The sequence below is a fragment of the Rana temporaria genome, chromosome 4, assembly GCF_905171775.1.
Source record: "Rana temporaria chromosome 4, aRanTem1.1, whole genome shotgun sequence".
Lineage (NCBI taxonomy): Eukaryota > Metazoa > Chordata > Amphibia > Anura > Ranidae > Rana > Rana temporaria.
This window is the reverse complement of record NC_053492.1, coordinates 196,331,555-196,347,565: the sequence shown is the minus strand read 5'-3', so window position 1 is coordinate 196,347,565 and position 16,011 is coordinate 196,331,555. Positions and strand designations below refer to the sequence as shown.

At 39.9% G+C, this 16,011-nt stretch overlaps 1 protein-coding gene across 3 annotated transcripts in view; it reads right to left on the bottom strand.

The window, feature by feature from the left end:
- Positions 1-16,011, bottom strand: part of MASP1 (MBL associated serine protease 1) — a 160,795-nt gene that overhangs the window by 74,772 nt on the left and 70,012 nt on the right. For 2 of the 3 annotated variants that reach the window (XM_040349593.1, XM_040349594.1), the window contains exons 5-8: positions 10,141-10,337; positions 5,389-5,536; positions 5,082-5,200; positions 3,235-3,313 (exon numbers count right to left, since the gene is read on the bottom strand). In XM_040349593.1, coding sequence (XP_040205527.1) covers positions 3,235-3,313; positions 5,082-5,200; positions 5,389-5,536; positions 10,141-10,337 — 543 coding nt within the window. Of the gene's footprint in view, positions 1-2,026; positions 2,755-3,234; positions 3,314-5,081; positions 5,201-5,388; positions 5,537-10,140; positions 10,338-16,011 lie in introns of those variants that run through there. The other variant, XM_040349595.1, reaches the window with a different exon arrangement.

Genomic DNA, 16,011 nt, shown 5'->3' with positions numbered 1-16,011 from the left:
TGAAGGTACAACATTTAGCAACCTTTTGCTACACTTAGAGGCACCTCTCTTCTCTTTAATACTCTGTAGCTCCTGCTGGATTTTGCTTCTAATCCCCTTGTTGAGGCTGCCATTTGTGGATGGACATTTTATGGTTACACAACTTATCACATATATAGATATACATAGTTACATAGTAGGTGAGATTGAAAGAAGACACAAGTCCAACCTATGTGTGTGATTATATATATGCCAGTATTACATTGTATATCCCTGTATGTTGTGGTTGTTCAGGTGCTTCTCTAATAGCTTTTTGAAACTATTGATGCTCCCCACTGAGACCACCGCCTGTGGAAGGGAATTCCACATCCTTGCCGCTCTTACAGTAAAGAACCCTCTACGCAGTTTAAGGTTAAACCTCGTTTTCTAATTTTAATGAGTGGCCATGTGTCTTATTAAACTCTCTTCCACGAAAAAGTTTTATCCCTATTGTTGAGTCACCTATGCTATTTGTAAATTGAAATCATATCTCCTCTCTCTTCTCCAGAGAGAATAAGTTCAGTGCTCCCAACCTTTCCTCATAACTAATATCCTCCAGGCCCTTTATTAGCTTTGTTGCGCTTCTTTGTACCCGCTCCATTTCCAGTACATCCTATAATCACATTGCTATAATCTTTTCATATGGACTATAAACTGAAGGATTTATGAATAAATGTTTGTGGAACGAATAATTAGAGTTTCCATTATTTCTAATAGAGAAATTTGCTTTTATACACAAGTGCTTTGGATTACAAGCATGTTTCTGGAAGGAATTATGCTTGCAATTTAAGATTTTACTGTACTTCTCTTCTGGGTTACAGGTATGCAGCCCACTGTTAGTTGATATCACAGAGCCGCTTCAGGCTCTGGAAGCATCCCAACAATAACACTGAGATCCACCCAGATGCCTAATTAGCAGCTGTCTAAAGATGCTATGACTAAGCATTGTATAACAATGTGAAACGCGTCAGCTATATCATCCCACCGTTTGCTGTTTCTCTGTTTGTGCAGTGTTTTTTTACTGGATTAAAGGCTTTTATTGTTTTTTACATTTATCGGAGTGCGGCTGTCCATACCTTTTTGCTTCTATTTATGCTTCGTACATTGCCTGCACCCACTGGATTTTTCTGAGTACATACTCACCACCGAGGTGCACTCATCTGGAGCGGCGGTCTCTTTCCCCTGCAGCTGGCTCAGCCTCTCAGCACACCACTGAAAGCCTGAGATGGCTGCTCCCACCCCTCCCCAGCCAGGAGCTTCAACAAGCACTGGCAGAGCAAAGAGCTTTGACTGACCATCATTGCTCTCTGCTCAGAGTGGACCATCGGGTGGGTGAGTATGTATGCTGTAAACATCTGCAGCAGTGCTGGTCTGTGTTGCTCTCCCCACAGGACATTGTGGCAGAAGAGGGATCCATTGACTCCTGCTGCTGTCAATTAAATCCTGTGAGGAGGGAAAGGGGGGTCGGGCCGAGCCACTCTGTGTGTCTAATGATGCACACAGTCCGGCTTGAGTGTGAGCCTGCATGTTTGTTCCCATAGCAAGCAGCCTGCTATGGGGGCAGACACAGATGTGGAGAAGCAGAGATATCACTGGTGGGGAACCCCAGAAGAGGAGGTTTGCGGCTGCTCTGTGTAATACCAATGCACAGAGCAGGTAATTATACCAGGTTTATTAATAATAATAATAATAATAATAATAATAAAAAAATAAAAAACTTTACAACCACTTTAAGACCTGGGCTACTTCATGTAGATTACCACAAATAAAACTGCAAATGATTTGGAGACAAGCAGATCATGTAATCTAACTAGTACCAAGTAAAGGGGAAGGAATACCATTTTTGTTTTCAACAGAAACATGCTTCAGGTACAGGACATCTTCTTGTAACATGTTAATAATTGTGGTATATACCGTAAATATAAATGTTATAGTAATAATGTTAACATTTTACAATGAGTAGCATTTACTAATCACTGATAAAAGATGCATTTCACACAGACTATTCTTTTTCTCTTGTATATGCATTATTTTATTTAAACACGTGAGATGTATAGCAATTGATAAATACAAACAAACAATGTGCAACATGTGGAGTGTGTATTTATATTGTATAAATAGAGTAAAATATAATAAAACCCATAATATTAACAATTATAATACTGTAACTTAAAAAAAAGAGTTTGTACCAAGAGCAACAGTGCGCTGCAAATAATCCACATTTACTGCACACCATTACTGTACAGTATGCATGTTATTAAATATTGTTTGTCCAAAAGTTGTTCAAATTGCCTTGAACACACATTTGGTATTTCCAGAGACAAGGTTACTGTCAAGGTGCTCGGATATAAATATTTCACTCTTACTCAGAAGGAAAGCTGTTTTAATACTAAAAATCATGCTGGGGATAGGCAAATGACACCTTATTAGGACAGTCAGTCAGCAGACAGGCTGTCCAGGCTATGTAATAATAATTGCTTCCTCTGACAAATGTGCTCCGAGTACATAATGAGAGCAACAGGCTGAAATTGAAGCAGGAACAGGCTATTTTTTTGAAGAGCCACACTCTTTTCGAAAAAACCTTCGGTAGCTTGTTGTGTCACACATACACACACGTTTGTCTTGTGCTGTTACTATAAGAGGTGTATAAAGTGTTCTGAGACACTGGAGCATATAATAATAGGCCAGTAGCAGCTTGTTCTTATTCCAGTCTTCAGCTCATCCTGAAATCCATCTCTGCAGTTTTGTAAGAACAGGGGGAGTAAGAGGGAAATTGAAGATTGCAGAAAGAAAGAGACAAAAGAGGAAAGGGAAATTAGAATTCATGCAAACAGGATACATGCAGAAAACCCACCACCAGAGAACAGACGCAAAACAACTTTAAAGGATTTTTTTTCTTTAGACAGTAAAAGAAAAAAGGGCACAGAGTCAAAAAATAAATAAAAAAATAGGTGTATACAAATGTAGAACACCAATAAACTGTGTCAGCAGACCATACAGCCAGGACAGAAGGTAAGTACATTTTTAATTCTAGAGAAAAGAGAAGTGTCTATGGATCTGATTGGTTGCTTTGTATGATACAATTAATTAGAATGCAAATATGATTATATAACCGTAGGATATCATCTCTGTGCTGCATAGAATTACCACAAACTGTCTAGTTTTACAAGGTGTAAAAAGCATTCATGAGTATATGCAGAATCTGCAGTCTCTTACTTTGGCATTTTGGGACCTGGTTACTCCATGTTCCATCTTTCCAGCACTCAATCTGGAAACTGTCCATCTCAACATTGTCCTAGGTAAGAATGACAACATTTAGCATTTGGAAAATGAAAATGCTTTGAAAGACACAGCATAGCTGACTAAAGCCCCGTACACACGATTGGAATTTTCGATGTAAAAAGTCTGACCGACCTTTTCCATTAGAAATTCCGACCGTGTATGTGCCCAATCTGACTTTTTTTTTCCGAGGAATTTCATCACAGTTTAGATAGAGAACATGTTCTCTTTTACTCCGATGGAATTCCTTCGGAATTCGGATGTGAGTTTGGTCGGGCTAAAGCCCGATCGTGTGTAAGGGGCATAAGTAGTCCTGACTCCTGAATACCACTGACTCGTGCTCACAAGAGATAAATACATTTCTTGTGTGACTGTTAATCTATGATTGTTCATTCTCATTATTTTCTACAGGAGAGAGATAAACAAACTTTTACACATTTGCCTAGTTCAATTTGAGTTCAAAAACTGTGGGCGTGACTCTGGTGCACATGCTTTAGTGTGACATCACAGCTCGGCCATTCAAACTGCTGGAGCCCGCAAACCCAAAAGGAAGGCAGATGAAGATGGAAGCCCTGTCAGTGGTGGAAGCATGCCTCTCGAGGGCTTAGTTGTATGAGTAAGTCTGTCATAATGTGCTAGTAAGCAATGCATACTACATTAACATGCAGGGGGACCAGATTTTTTTTTTATATATATGAATTTAATACCGCTTTAATAGTTAAAAGTGGAACAATAGCCAAATTTGGTTTGAGTGAGAAGTAGAGCTGACATACAACTTAGGGCAACTATTTATTCTTAACACAATAGGTGAACTATATAACAAATAGGAATAAAAGTCAAGAGAGACCTCCAAAAGTGTAAAAACCTTTTAGGTAACTAATTTTACTAAAAGTAATGCACTTACATGGAACTGGTTTTACAATCACAAACATGATGTAAGTTTGATGTAAGTGCATTAATTTTAATAAAACAAGTTACCTGAACGGTTTTTACACTATTGGAGGCTCTCTTGACTTTTGTTTCTACATGTGGAGATTGCTATTGTAACTTGGATGGAGTTTGGTGATTTATGGCAGCTTTTGAGCACAAAAAGCAAGACTTGCCAGACAGTGAATGGTAACATGATTTGGCGAGCCTCATTCTTATTGGAGTTGAATTGGCACAAATCACTTTGGTGGAGGACTTATGGTGTTCGATTTTGCACTCCAGTTACACTTGTTTTTTTGCACTTGACTGGACTTGAAATTTCACAATTAACTTTTCTTTATATATAGTTTGAACACTTGTCCTATTAATTTCTATGTAATTAAGATTAGGATTGTGTTTATTCACAATAAGTGCTCTACTGTGAAATGTTTGTTTGTATTATATTTCACCTATTGTGTTTGGATATTTTTTTTGAAGTAGCAGCATTAATTTGGTATTTGTTCACTTATCTATGAGCACAGTTTTTACATTTGTAAATTATTTATTCTTGTTTTTTTCCCCCCATTAAGGAAGATTCCCCCTCACTTCAAGTGATGGTAGCCACTGTCCACTGCATCAGTGAGTGGGGGAAACACAGAAGCAGCAGAAACAAAATGATTTAGTAGAGTTGGGAAAGGTTAGAACCTGTGACAGTTTTTTTTATTGTTTTCTGCATCTATACTGGGGAGATTTCCTTCACTTCCTGTCCCAGTGATGATGATAATCACTAGGGCAGGAAAAAAGTGAAAGTCTCTCTGCTGGAGCCACCCATATTTTACAGGATTATTTAAATAAAGGCATTAATAAATGCTACTCACCTTTAGAACCCGATATCCAGTGTTACATGTAATCACAGCTTGGTCTTTAAAAGTGTACTTTGTTTGAGAAGGTTCAATTTTCCCATTTGAGGGTTCCTGAAGATCGGGGCATGAAACACCTAAAATGACAAGTTCCAGTGATTTGGTGAGTCCTTCCTTTTTGACCTAACTGTCATCAAGAAGTAGCTGATCATAATTACAGGTTGTGATGAATATATGCTTATATTACATATCTCATTGACAAATACTTGAATATTTGATGTAAGCTGACACATAAAGTACATCAGTTAAGTTTAATGAGTCTTACCTGTGACCGTGTAAGACAGCTTCCATCCTCCATTTTCTCCAGAACCGTCACTGTGGAACAAGATCTGAACACTGTTGCTTCCAGTTTCTATTCTTCCTGGTGATTTATCTCCACAAATAGGACCAAATTCTTTTTTTCCAGCTTTGATCTAGTCAGACATAAGTCGGACAATGGCAAGATGATTTTTTATTCTTATTAATCCAACTGTGTTAATTAAAAATAGGGCTTGCCTAAAAGGAATACATGCTGGGCTTTTTAAATTAGGAAGGGACTCTTTCTGCACTCTGCCAGGCACAGCATTAGGATAAGCAAAGAAATTGCAAAAGATTGCTGGTGATATTTCATAGCTACAGATCTTCCTAACAGCTAACAGAAACTTTAGAAGGAGTTTGACACCGGCAAACAAAAAAGCCATTGAATTTACAATGACTACAACAATTATTTTATCTTTTTCATTTTTCAGGGGACATTAAAAGAAACAATTCAGACATCCAAAAGCAGTATAACCGAGGGGTGGGCAAAACAGCAGAAATACCTGTGCTTACAGCCCACATAATACCAGTGAACCTACCTCAGGCAGCTTGAAGCTCAAAGAGCTGTTTGGGGCACTTTATACCCACAGCTTGCATCAACTCAATCCTGAACATTTTGATAAAAAATCTAGAGCATATAAAGGGAAGATGAAGTGGTGGCTTTGTAAATGTTAGAAACTGATACCTGATGCCAAAAGGTCCAAGAAGCTTTTAGTGATCTTGTAGAGTGTGCCTTTATAGTAAAGTTTGAAACCTTATATGTAAGCCTATAGGCTTGTATGATGAGGTCACAAAGAAATTAATAAATGATTAGTGGTTTGCCCCTTATGGAAACCCTCAGGGAGGACAAAAAGAGAACAGAGAATTGTTTTGTCTAAAGCAAGGGGTAGCTGTAATGCTGGGTACACACAGGCTGAAAATCGTCAGGTTTAAACAGGAGCAATAGCTGCAAATGCTTAAGCACAGGGGAGACATTGCTTGTGTTGGTACGGGATTAAACAACAAAGTCCTGGTTAAGGTTAAATGAAGAAACCACATTGGACAGAAAAGAGGATCTAGGTCACAACTTTGTTTTTGTGTAGAATGAGAAGTCAATAGGTGTATCTCCCTGAAAGGTTCAAAAAGGTTTTTTATTTTAAATATCAACAAAACCATGTTGAGAACCCACTGAGTCACTAGAGGTTGTACAGGTGGGACTATGAGTAACACCTTGTATAAAGGCTTTTATCAAGGAATAAGTGACAAGCAGCTTTTGGAACAAGATTGCAAGAGTCAAGATTTGCCCCTTAACAGGGCTCAGAACAGGGCTCAGAACCAAATAATGACCTAGACTAGATTGAATAAAAGTCAGAATACATCTCAATGACAAGATCATAAGGGCCCCTATCCTTTAGAACTTATGTTTGTCAAAATCAGCAATTGTGAAGTAGAGGGGCAAACCAGACCTTGGGACAAGAGGCCTGAACAATTTGTAAGAGCATACTGTGTCTGATAGGAGTCTGATGGTGTTAGAATATTGCATTCTCCTGGGCTAGATCAATGCAATGAGAAGCACTGGGGTGCCTTCTGTGGAGAGGATGAGGCAGGGGTTTTTAAAGGAGGAAAGATGTAGATTGAATTGTACTGATCCCACACAGTCACCAGAGAATCCCCTGCTACTGCTAGAAGAACTCTGCATTTGGACACAAACTGGGTCAGTTTGTCATTGAATCTTAAAGCCAAAAGATCCACATTCGAAGTCCCCCACTCACAGCAGAAGTCCTGAAACACCTCTGGGTGAAGAGACCATCCCTCCAGGTCTAGGGACTGAGGACCAAGAAAGTCTGCCTGTCAATTGACTATGTCTGGAATGTGGCTGGTGGACAAGGCTGATACCGGTAGTGCCCAAGGCAGATTTTTTGACCTCTCTTTCCACAGAGACTTATGTTTCCTCCCTGGTAACTGGTGTAGACTACCACAGAAGCGAAGTCCGACTTTGTTCTGATTAGATTGTCTGTTAGTCTAGAAGTCCAGCTTTGTGTGGATAATCAGATTGCTCAGGGTTCCAGAATATGGGAAGATGCCCTGCACTGAAAGATCTCTAGGACCCTTTCAGATCAACACCAGAGGTGAATTATTGAGCCACTAGGCCATGGAGACTGCACTTTCTTGTACCATGCAAATGTTGATTTGCAGTGGTCTGGAGTTGAATTGGGCAAATGCGACTGCCATGAATGAGGTACCATCACACCCAGGATTCTCATACAGAACTGGAGAGTCAGATAGCTCCTGGACTGTAGCGTCTGAATCTGAGAGTAGAAAGTCTGGCGTTATGTCTTGAGGAATTAATACCCTGAATGGAAAAGTATCCAGAATGAAACCTGCATCCTCCAAGAAATGTGTTAGTTAGAGCTTTGACTTATGAGCATTCAGAATCCAACCAAACCTTTGTAAAATATGAACAGTCCATTGGACATTGTATGACAGAGTCTGTTTCGACATTCTCTTAGGAGGTCATACAGATACCCCACTATAGAAATGCCCAGGGTGTGCAAGAAGGCAGGTACAGGGCCTGTAACCTTGGTGAAAACTCATGGTGTGGAGGACAAACCAAATAGAAGGGCTACAACTCATACAGAACTGGAGAGTCAGATAGCTCCTGGACTGTAGCGTCTGAATCTGAGAGTAGAAAGTCTGGCGTTATGTCTTGAGGAATTAATACCCTGAGGGGAAAAGTATCCAGAATGAAACCTGGATCCTCCAAGAAATGTGTTAGTTAGAGCTTTGACTTATGAGCATTCAGAATCCAACCAAACCTTTGTAAAATATGAACAGTCCATTGGACATTGTATGACAGAGTCTGTTTCGACATTCTCTTAGGAGTTCATACAGATACCCCACTATAGAAATGCCCAGGGTGTGCAAGAAGGCAGGTACAGGGCCTGTAACCTTGGTGAAAACTCATGGTGTGGAGGACAAACCAAATTGAAGGGCTACAACTGGTGTTGTGCCCTGAAATCGAACCTGGTGGATACCATTGGGAACTGAAAAGAGAAAATTGTTTGGCAGTAGTCCAGTCATCCTACCAAATAGGTTCTAATAGTATGCAAAAGGCATTTACTGTTTTATTCCTTTTAAGGTATCCTAGACTAGTAACAGGATTAACATTGGGTACACGTGGTTCTAGTTTTAAACATGTGTGAACTGCATTAGTAAGAACCAACATCTTACATTTTGGTATCTTAAAGTTTGGGAACTATATCAGCAGATTGAGGTTCCTCAACCACAAGTTCATCCAAAACAAAAGAAGGGGATTACAATTCTTATAAAGCACCTTCAGCTGAGCGCTCAGAGGCTGCTACATCTACAGGAATGTAAGAAACAGACTCTGGAGGAGAAGGCGTAGAAGTATGCTTACAATCACTTTGTTCTGATTTAGCTATTAATGCAGTAAATTTGTTCATAAAATCTACCATAGCTGTGAAACATTCTCTCTGGATGATGCAGAGGTGGGAGCTGTGTCAGATGGAGCAAGAGAAGACTCAAAGGAGTCTACGGGACTCAAACATGGAACAGTGATTTGAGCTATCAGCATAAGGCCCTTGAATAGGAACACTCATTTTGTGTTTTGGATCTGATATGTTGCACATGGTGGTGGAGCAATGGAGTTGCCACGTGTGAATAGCGTTTGCACAGTATACCCATTAGATATGGATTTTGTGTATTGTGATTTTTTTAGCACTATATTGTTTAAAAAAATGAATATCACTTTACTTTTATTGTTTGCACTATTGCAACTGACACACCAAGTTGAAACTCGGATACTCACAAATCAGCTGTCAAAAGCTAGAGAGGTTAATGACCAAAAGCGGCTCCAGGCAGCAGTAAGGACACACCGGAGGTAAAGATTATGTGACTTCAGAAAGGCGTGAAGAGATGGTACAGAGTGTGAGCACAATACCTCTGTTAGTGATGCAGCACTTTTTTCTCCAGTGCATTAACCCTTTGGGGGAAAAACAAGATATCTGGAGAAAAGTATAATGTGTCATGCTCACGCTCTGCAGTGAGCAAGCACAGTACTAAGGTACTGGAGAGAGCCATAGGCAAAACCCTGGGATTAATACCATATTTCAGTACTTGTTGGCTGCTTCATGAGCGTACTTCCAAAGTAGTCACCAGAGGCCACGCAATGACCCTGGACCTGTAGGTACTCTACAGCTAACAAACAAGTAGTCAACTGGTCACTGGGCTGAGGTTGAGGCATGTCACGGGCCTTCAAGGCAATAATAAGGACTAGCCAATATAGAAAGTTGTGTAAAGAGTTCAGCAGCAGTACAACATTCTTGAATGATTAATGTAAAATGTTTTGCTAAAGCCGAAAAAAAAAAAAAATCTAGTAAAAAAAGGGTACGTTTTTCTCCAAAGAGAAAAAAATGCCCATTCTTGTAGGGCACTAGCAAAAAAATTAAGCATCATTAGATTAGGAGGGCTATACCTAGCTGACCAACAACTTTTTTTGTTTGCCACTGTCCAGTTCCTCCTGACGTCCTGAAGGCAGCAGTATAACCAAATTGTATATGATTTGCTACTGATAATATGTCCCTTAATGATGAACAATAGAAACAAAGAAGTCTTAATTTAACGTATCACTGTATACTATTTATGGGAATTGGCAACCATTTGGGCAGTATGGGCTATTGTCTTGATGGAAGCATGGATACAATACGAACTACTGTTGTACCTTTAGGTAATCATAAGGACAAGACACTTCTGGGTGGTCTTCAATATCAAAGCTGTCATCAAATTGAAGATTGACCACAAATCCTTCCTCCAGCTCAATTCGATACAGGCAATCAGAGCTCTTGGGATACGAATTAGGATAATCTGCGCTTGAAATTGTTCCACTCCTTTGTGTGTACAGATTATCGCTGCATTCCACTGTAAATAATAATATAAAAGTAAAGCTATTATCATTACCACAGGCAACAGTTCCCTGCACAAATATTTGGGAAGGTGAAGCTTTATAATTTTTTTGAACAAGTAAAGTGTTGTATCACACTTAGCTATGCTCAAAGAAGTGTGTCTTTTGCAGAACTCACTGATTCATCAAAGAAGACTCTTCCCTTATCATACTTATGCCGCGTACACACGATCGGTTCGTCTGACGAAAATGGTCTGATGGACCGTTTTCATCAGACGAACCGATCGTGTGTGGTCACCATCAGTTTTTTTCCCATTGGTGAAAAAACTTAGAACCTGTTTTAAAATTATCTGATGGTTAAAAAACGATCATCTGTGGGGTAATACATCGGTTAAAAATCAACGCATGCTCAGAATCAAGTCGACGCATGCTCGGAAGCATTGAACTTCATTTTTCTCAGCACGTCGTTGTGTTTTACGTCACCGCGTTCTGACACGATCGATTTTTTAACTGATGGTGTGTAGGCACGACTGATGAAAGTCAGCTTCATCGGATATCTGATGAAAAAATCCATCAGACCGTTTTCATCGGATGAACCGATCGCGTGTACAGGGCATTAGTCTCAGGTTTAAGTCAGACAAATAGAGCCTCAAAGCAAGCTCCTTCTGCTGTAGTGTCTCTTTTACTAACACATATGGTTCTGGGAATTCTTTGTCATATATTAAACATATATTTGTAAAAGAACTACAAAATAAGCAAGTTTATAAACATTTTAACTTAAAAAGAAATACAATTAAATTAACCCAAAATGGTTATAATTTCACCTCACTTTTCATATGTAAATAATAATTATTATAATTATGCTTTGGGGGCCATAATATGTTGAACACTACTCACTATTATGTTAAATATATAAACAACATTACTGTTATGCTAATTGTTAGTCTAGACAATGTTGAACATGGCGCGTTTCGTGGCGACTGAATTTAGGTGTTCTGTACGTGCAGTACTGTAGCCACTCAATGATAGATTTCTGGCTGCAATCATTTAAATTTACCCTGAGGAATCCCGGGTGAATTATCAATATTATTTTTTTTTTAACAGAGATGTTGAATTATCAAATTTAGTCAATGGTGTCACCTGCAATTCCCTCCCACAATCCTCGACTGGGAATCCAAGGTGACATCATTGACAAAATGTGGAAAATCATGTCTTTCACAGGTTATCGTGATTGACATAGAATATATTGCTGGACACCATGATTGACAAAGATTATATCACTTGACTCAATGATCAATGTGGATTTACTTCAAGGAACATTGATAAACTTTATTACTAAAGCCAGTAGGTATGTGTTTGTGTTTTATTTCATTAACCTCTTCCATACCGGGCAGTTATACACCCATCCATACCGGGCCTATTCTGGCACTTCTCTCCTACATGTACAAATCATAATTTTTTTTCTAGAAAATTACGCAGAACCCCCAAACATTATATATGTTTTTTTTAGCAGACACCCTAGGGAATAAAACGACGGTCATTGAAACCTTTTATCTTGCACGGTATTTGCGCAATAATTTTTCAAACGCCTTTTTTTGGGAAAAAAATTGTTTCATGAATTAAAAAAATTTAAAAACAGTAAAGTTAGCCCAATTTTTTTGTAAAATATGAAATATGATGTTACACCGAGTAAATAGATACCTAACATGTCACGCTTTAAAATTGCGCACACTCATGGAATGGCGCCAAACTTCGGTACTTAAAAATCTCCATAGGCAACGATTTGAAATTTTTTACAGGTTACCAGTTTAGATTTACAGAGGAGATCTAGTGCTAGAATTGTTGCTGGCACTCTAACGCACGCGGCGATACCTCACATATGTGGTTTAAACGGCGTTTACATATGTCGGCGGGACTTGCGTGTGCGTTCGCTTCTGCGCGCAAGCTACCGGGGACAGGGGCGTTAAAAAAATAAATTTTTATTTCTTTTTTTTTTATATATATATTTATTTCTTTTTTTACACTTTTTTTTTTAATTTTTTTTTTTTTTTATCACTTTTATTCCTATTACAAGGAATGTAAACATCCCTTGTAATAGGAATGTGTGTGACAGGTACTCTTTATGGAGAGATGCGGGGTCAGTAAGACCCCACATCTCTCCTCCAGGCTGGAAAGCATGAAATCGGTGAAAAAAAATTCACCGATCTCATGCTTGTGGTTGCTTAGCAGCCGCAATCGCGGCTTTGTTTACTTACGGGACCCGGGCGTGACGTCATCACATCGCGCCCGGGTCCTCCGACGGTCATAGAGATGACTGGTGACCATCTGGTCACCAGTCATCTCTATGCTTCCTGCGAGCGCCGGACGATTCGTTCTCCGGGCCCCCGATGGCACGGGAGAGCCCGGAGAAGCACCGGATGGCGGCGGGAGGGGGGGGATGTCCCCTCCCGCCGCCTGTAAGAACGATCTAGCGGCGGAACCGCCGCTATGATCGTTCTTACGTTGTGCAGAATCGCCGGCAGTTTAGAAGGATATCTGAATGATGCCTCTAGCTGCAGGCATCATTCAGATATCCACCCGGAAAGCCCAGGACGTCACATGACGTCCACTCTGAACGGCAGAAGTTCTTTGTGGACGTCATTTTACTATGGGCCGGTAGGGAAGTGGTTAAAAAACTTTTTCATGGTGTTGGTGTTTTTTTACTTTGAAATCTTTGTGGTAATGGGTAAGGGTTACCAATGCATATTATTATAAAAGGGGTCTCAAAATTCCACAATTAGTCCCTCTATAATACCCATGTGCCCTTCTATTTTGGAGACACTGAGGTGGGGAAGAAGCCATTGTCCTTCAACATTGAGGCAAATGTCCTCTGAGGTAAATCAATAATGTTGTGCAGTTAGATGGTTCATGTCAATCTTGGTGTCCAGTGATACAAGCCATGTCAATCACAATGGCATGTCTTCCGTTAGTCTGTACAAGCCACACTCACAATGCTAAATGACTAATTCCCAGCTGGGATAATACCTCTGTAAATCCTGGGTGATAACATTGACCACATTTTTTCAAAGACATCATTAAAATTAAGTAAGCTCAGACATTGCTTTTTAGAACTGAATCTGCAGTGTTCCCCTTTACAGCATGTAATGCTGGATTTCTATATTCATTAAGATATCCCAACAACTGTTTAAATTCTAAGTATCTAAGTTTGACCTGTTATTAACTTCTTGCAATGACATGTACAGCAGAGTGGGAGAAGACAAAGCAGCAAGAAGACAGTCAGTTGTGTTTATGTGCTTGTGTGGGAAATTTCTTATTCCCTTGGCTCCCAAGGTCCTTGCCATTTACTATTTAGTATAGGTACACAAGGACCCCTCTAATCAATTAGGGCATCTCATTATTAGCAGTATTGACTCTTTAACAGAAAGAATAGGACAACGCATGATGTTTTTGCAACAACATCCATTGATGCATATTAAGCATAGAAAAATGTTCTCTGGTTTTAATGTTCTTAAAACCATAAAATATAACAATGGTTACATTTTGGCCACTGTAAAGAGAAAAATGGATGAAGTGGGGCAACAGGATTTTATCTGTATTGTCAAAGGACATTACAATTTTTTTTAAAACCAACAAATGTTATGTGTGTACAACATTAATATGCCCATTACTGTGCTTTTTGAATACCCTATAAAATGCACTCTAAGGAAAACCATCTCTCATATGCCTAATATGTGCTCAATACTACAAGACATCAATTGGGGCCAAATCCTAGAAACATTGAACACTGAGAAAAAATAGAACATATTAAACAAAGGCTTCACAGAGCATTCCAATGGGAAATAAATATAAAAAAGCGAAGGTTAAACCCGAGTGGCTAAACCGTAACATAAAAATTCTTATTAGAGAGAAAAAAAGGCCTTTAATAAATATAAAGTGGAGGGGGCATTATCAGCATTCCAACACTACAAGGAATACAATAAGAAGTGTACGAATTAAATCAGGCTGGTTAAAAAGACTACAAGAGACATATAGCAGAGGAGAGTAAAAAAAATTCCAAGGAATTCTTTAGATATGTTTACAGTAAAAAAGCGAAATCAGAGAACAATTCCCACGTAAAAGACAATGATGTGAGGATGATTACAGATGACCCAGAGACGGCAACTGTACCAAATCCTTTCTTCTCCTCAGTTTTTACACAGGAAAAGGAGGGGTGTTGTAAGAGAAGTCTGGTTAATAGACGCACATTGACGTGCAGGCGGGGGCACATCAGTGTGTGCAGAAGGAATAACATGTATTGGCGCATGCGTAAGCATGCAAGGGTGCGTGCAGGTGCACGTGCACTTACTGGCGCCAGTCAGCATATTTAAACTGAGCAGTGAAACATACACAATGCTGGTGTGTATTTCAGCTTTTTCCTGTTAACCTGTGATCTGTTCCAGTTACCGTGTTTGACCTGGGTTCACCTCTACCTTCCCTTGAACTTCTGCCTGCCTACCTGTAACCCCCACTTGTGTTTGACTCTGCTCCTGCCTTATGCTCCTGTACCTCGCTGCCCGACTGTGTATCGAACCCGGCCTGTATACTGTCCTAGCTTCTGCCTCATGTTCCCGTCCCTGCTCTGCCATGCTGTTGATGACCCCCTGGCTTATGTTCTGACAACGCTTCTGCCTGCTGATCCAGCGACACAGAGTTCCAGTTCTCAGTGCCTGTCTGGTAATCTTCAACCATCGGGTTCCTGCCAAGGCCCAGCTGGTGCCACCTGCTACAATGGCCCTCTTGCCACTCTGTGTCCTTCACTCCCTGTCATCTCTACCAGGGGCGTTGGATAAGAGGTGCAAGAGAAGACCTCTCTATAGCTCAATCTCCACCAGGTATGTGACAGGTGTATTAACCACAACAATATTATTAGTAACACATCACATGATATACCCTCGTGGCTAACAGAGGCCAGAGTCAAGGAAAGACTAGATAAACTTAACTCAAATAAGTCACCAGGCCCAGATGGCTTACACCCGAGAGTCCTCAAAGAACTCAATTGGGTTATAGCCTGATCATTATTCCTAATCTTTACGGACAGCATAGTTACAGGAATTGTACCAGCTGATTGAAGAAAAGCCAATGTGGTACCAATATTCAAAAAAGGGATAGACATCTTCTGGGGAACTACAGGCTGGGCCTAACATCAATAGGGCCTAACATCAATAGTAGGTCAATTATTGGAGGGGGTGATAAGGGACTAAATCCAAGAATTTTCTAATGAAAACCATATCATTAGTAATAATCAGCATGGGTTTACCCAAGGGTCGTTCTTGCCAGACCAATCTGTTAAGGAGGAAGTGAGCTGCCATCTAGATATGGGGAGGTTAGGATGAAGGAAAAAAGCTGGGACAGCCGCACTCCAAAAAAACTCCTCCTTTAATTAAAAATCACAAAATACATGCCACAGCAAAAAACAGCACAACAAAAGAAAAGCTGACGTTTCGCACTATGCCTTAGTGCTTCTTCATAGCTCATAGCTGAGCTATGAAGAAGCACTAAGGCATAGTGCGAAACGTCAGCTTTTCTTTTGTTGTGCTGTTTTTTGCTGTGGCATGTATTTTGTGATTTTTAATTAAAGGAGGAGTTTTTTTGGAGTGCGGCTGTCCCAGCTTTTTTCCTTCATCCTAACCTGCATTTTGATTGCACTGCCTG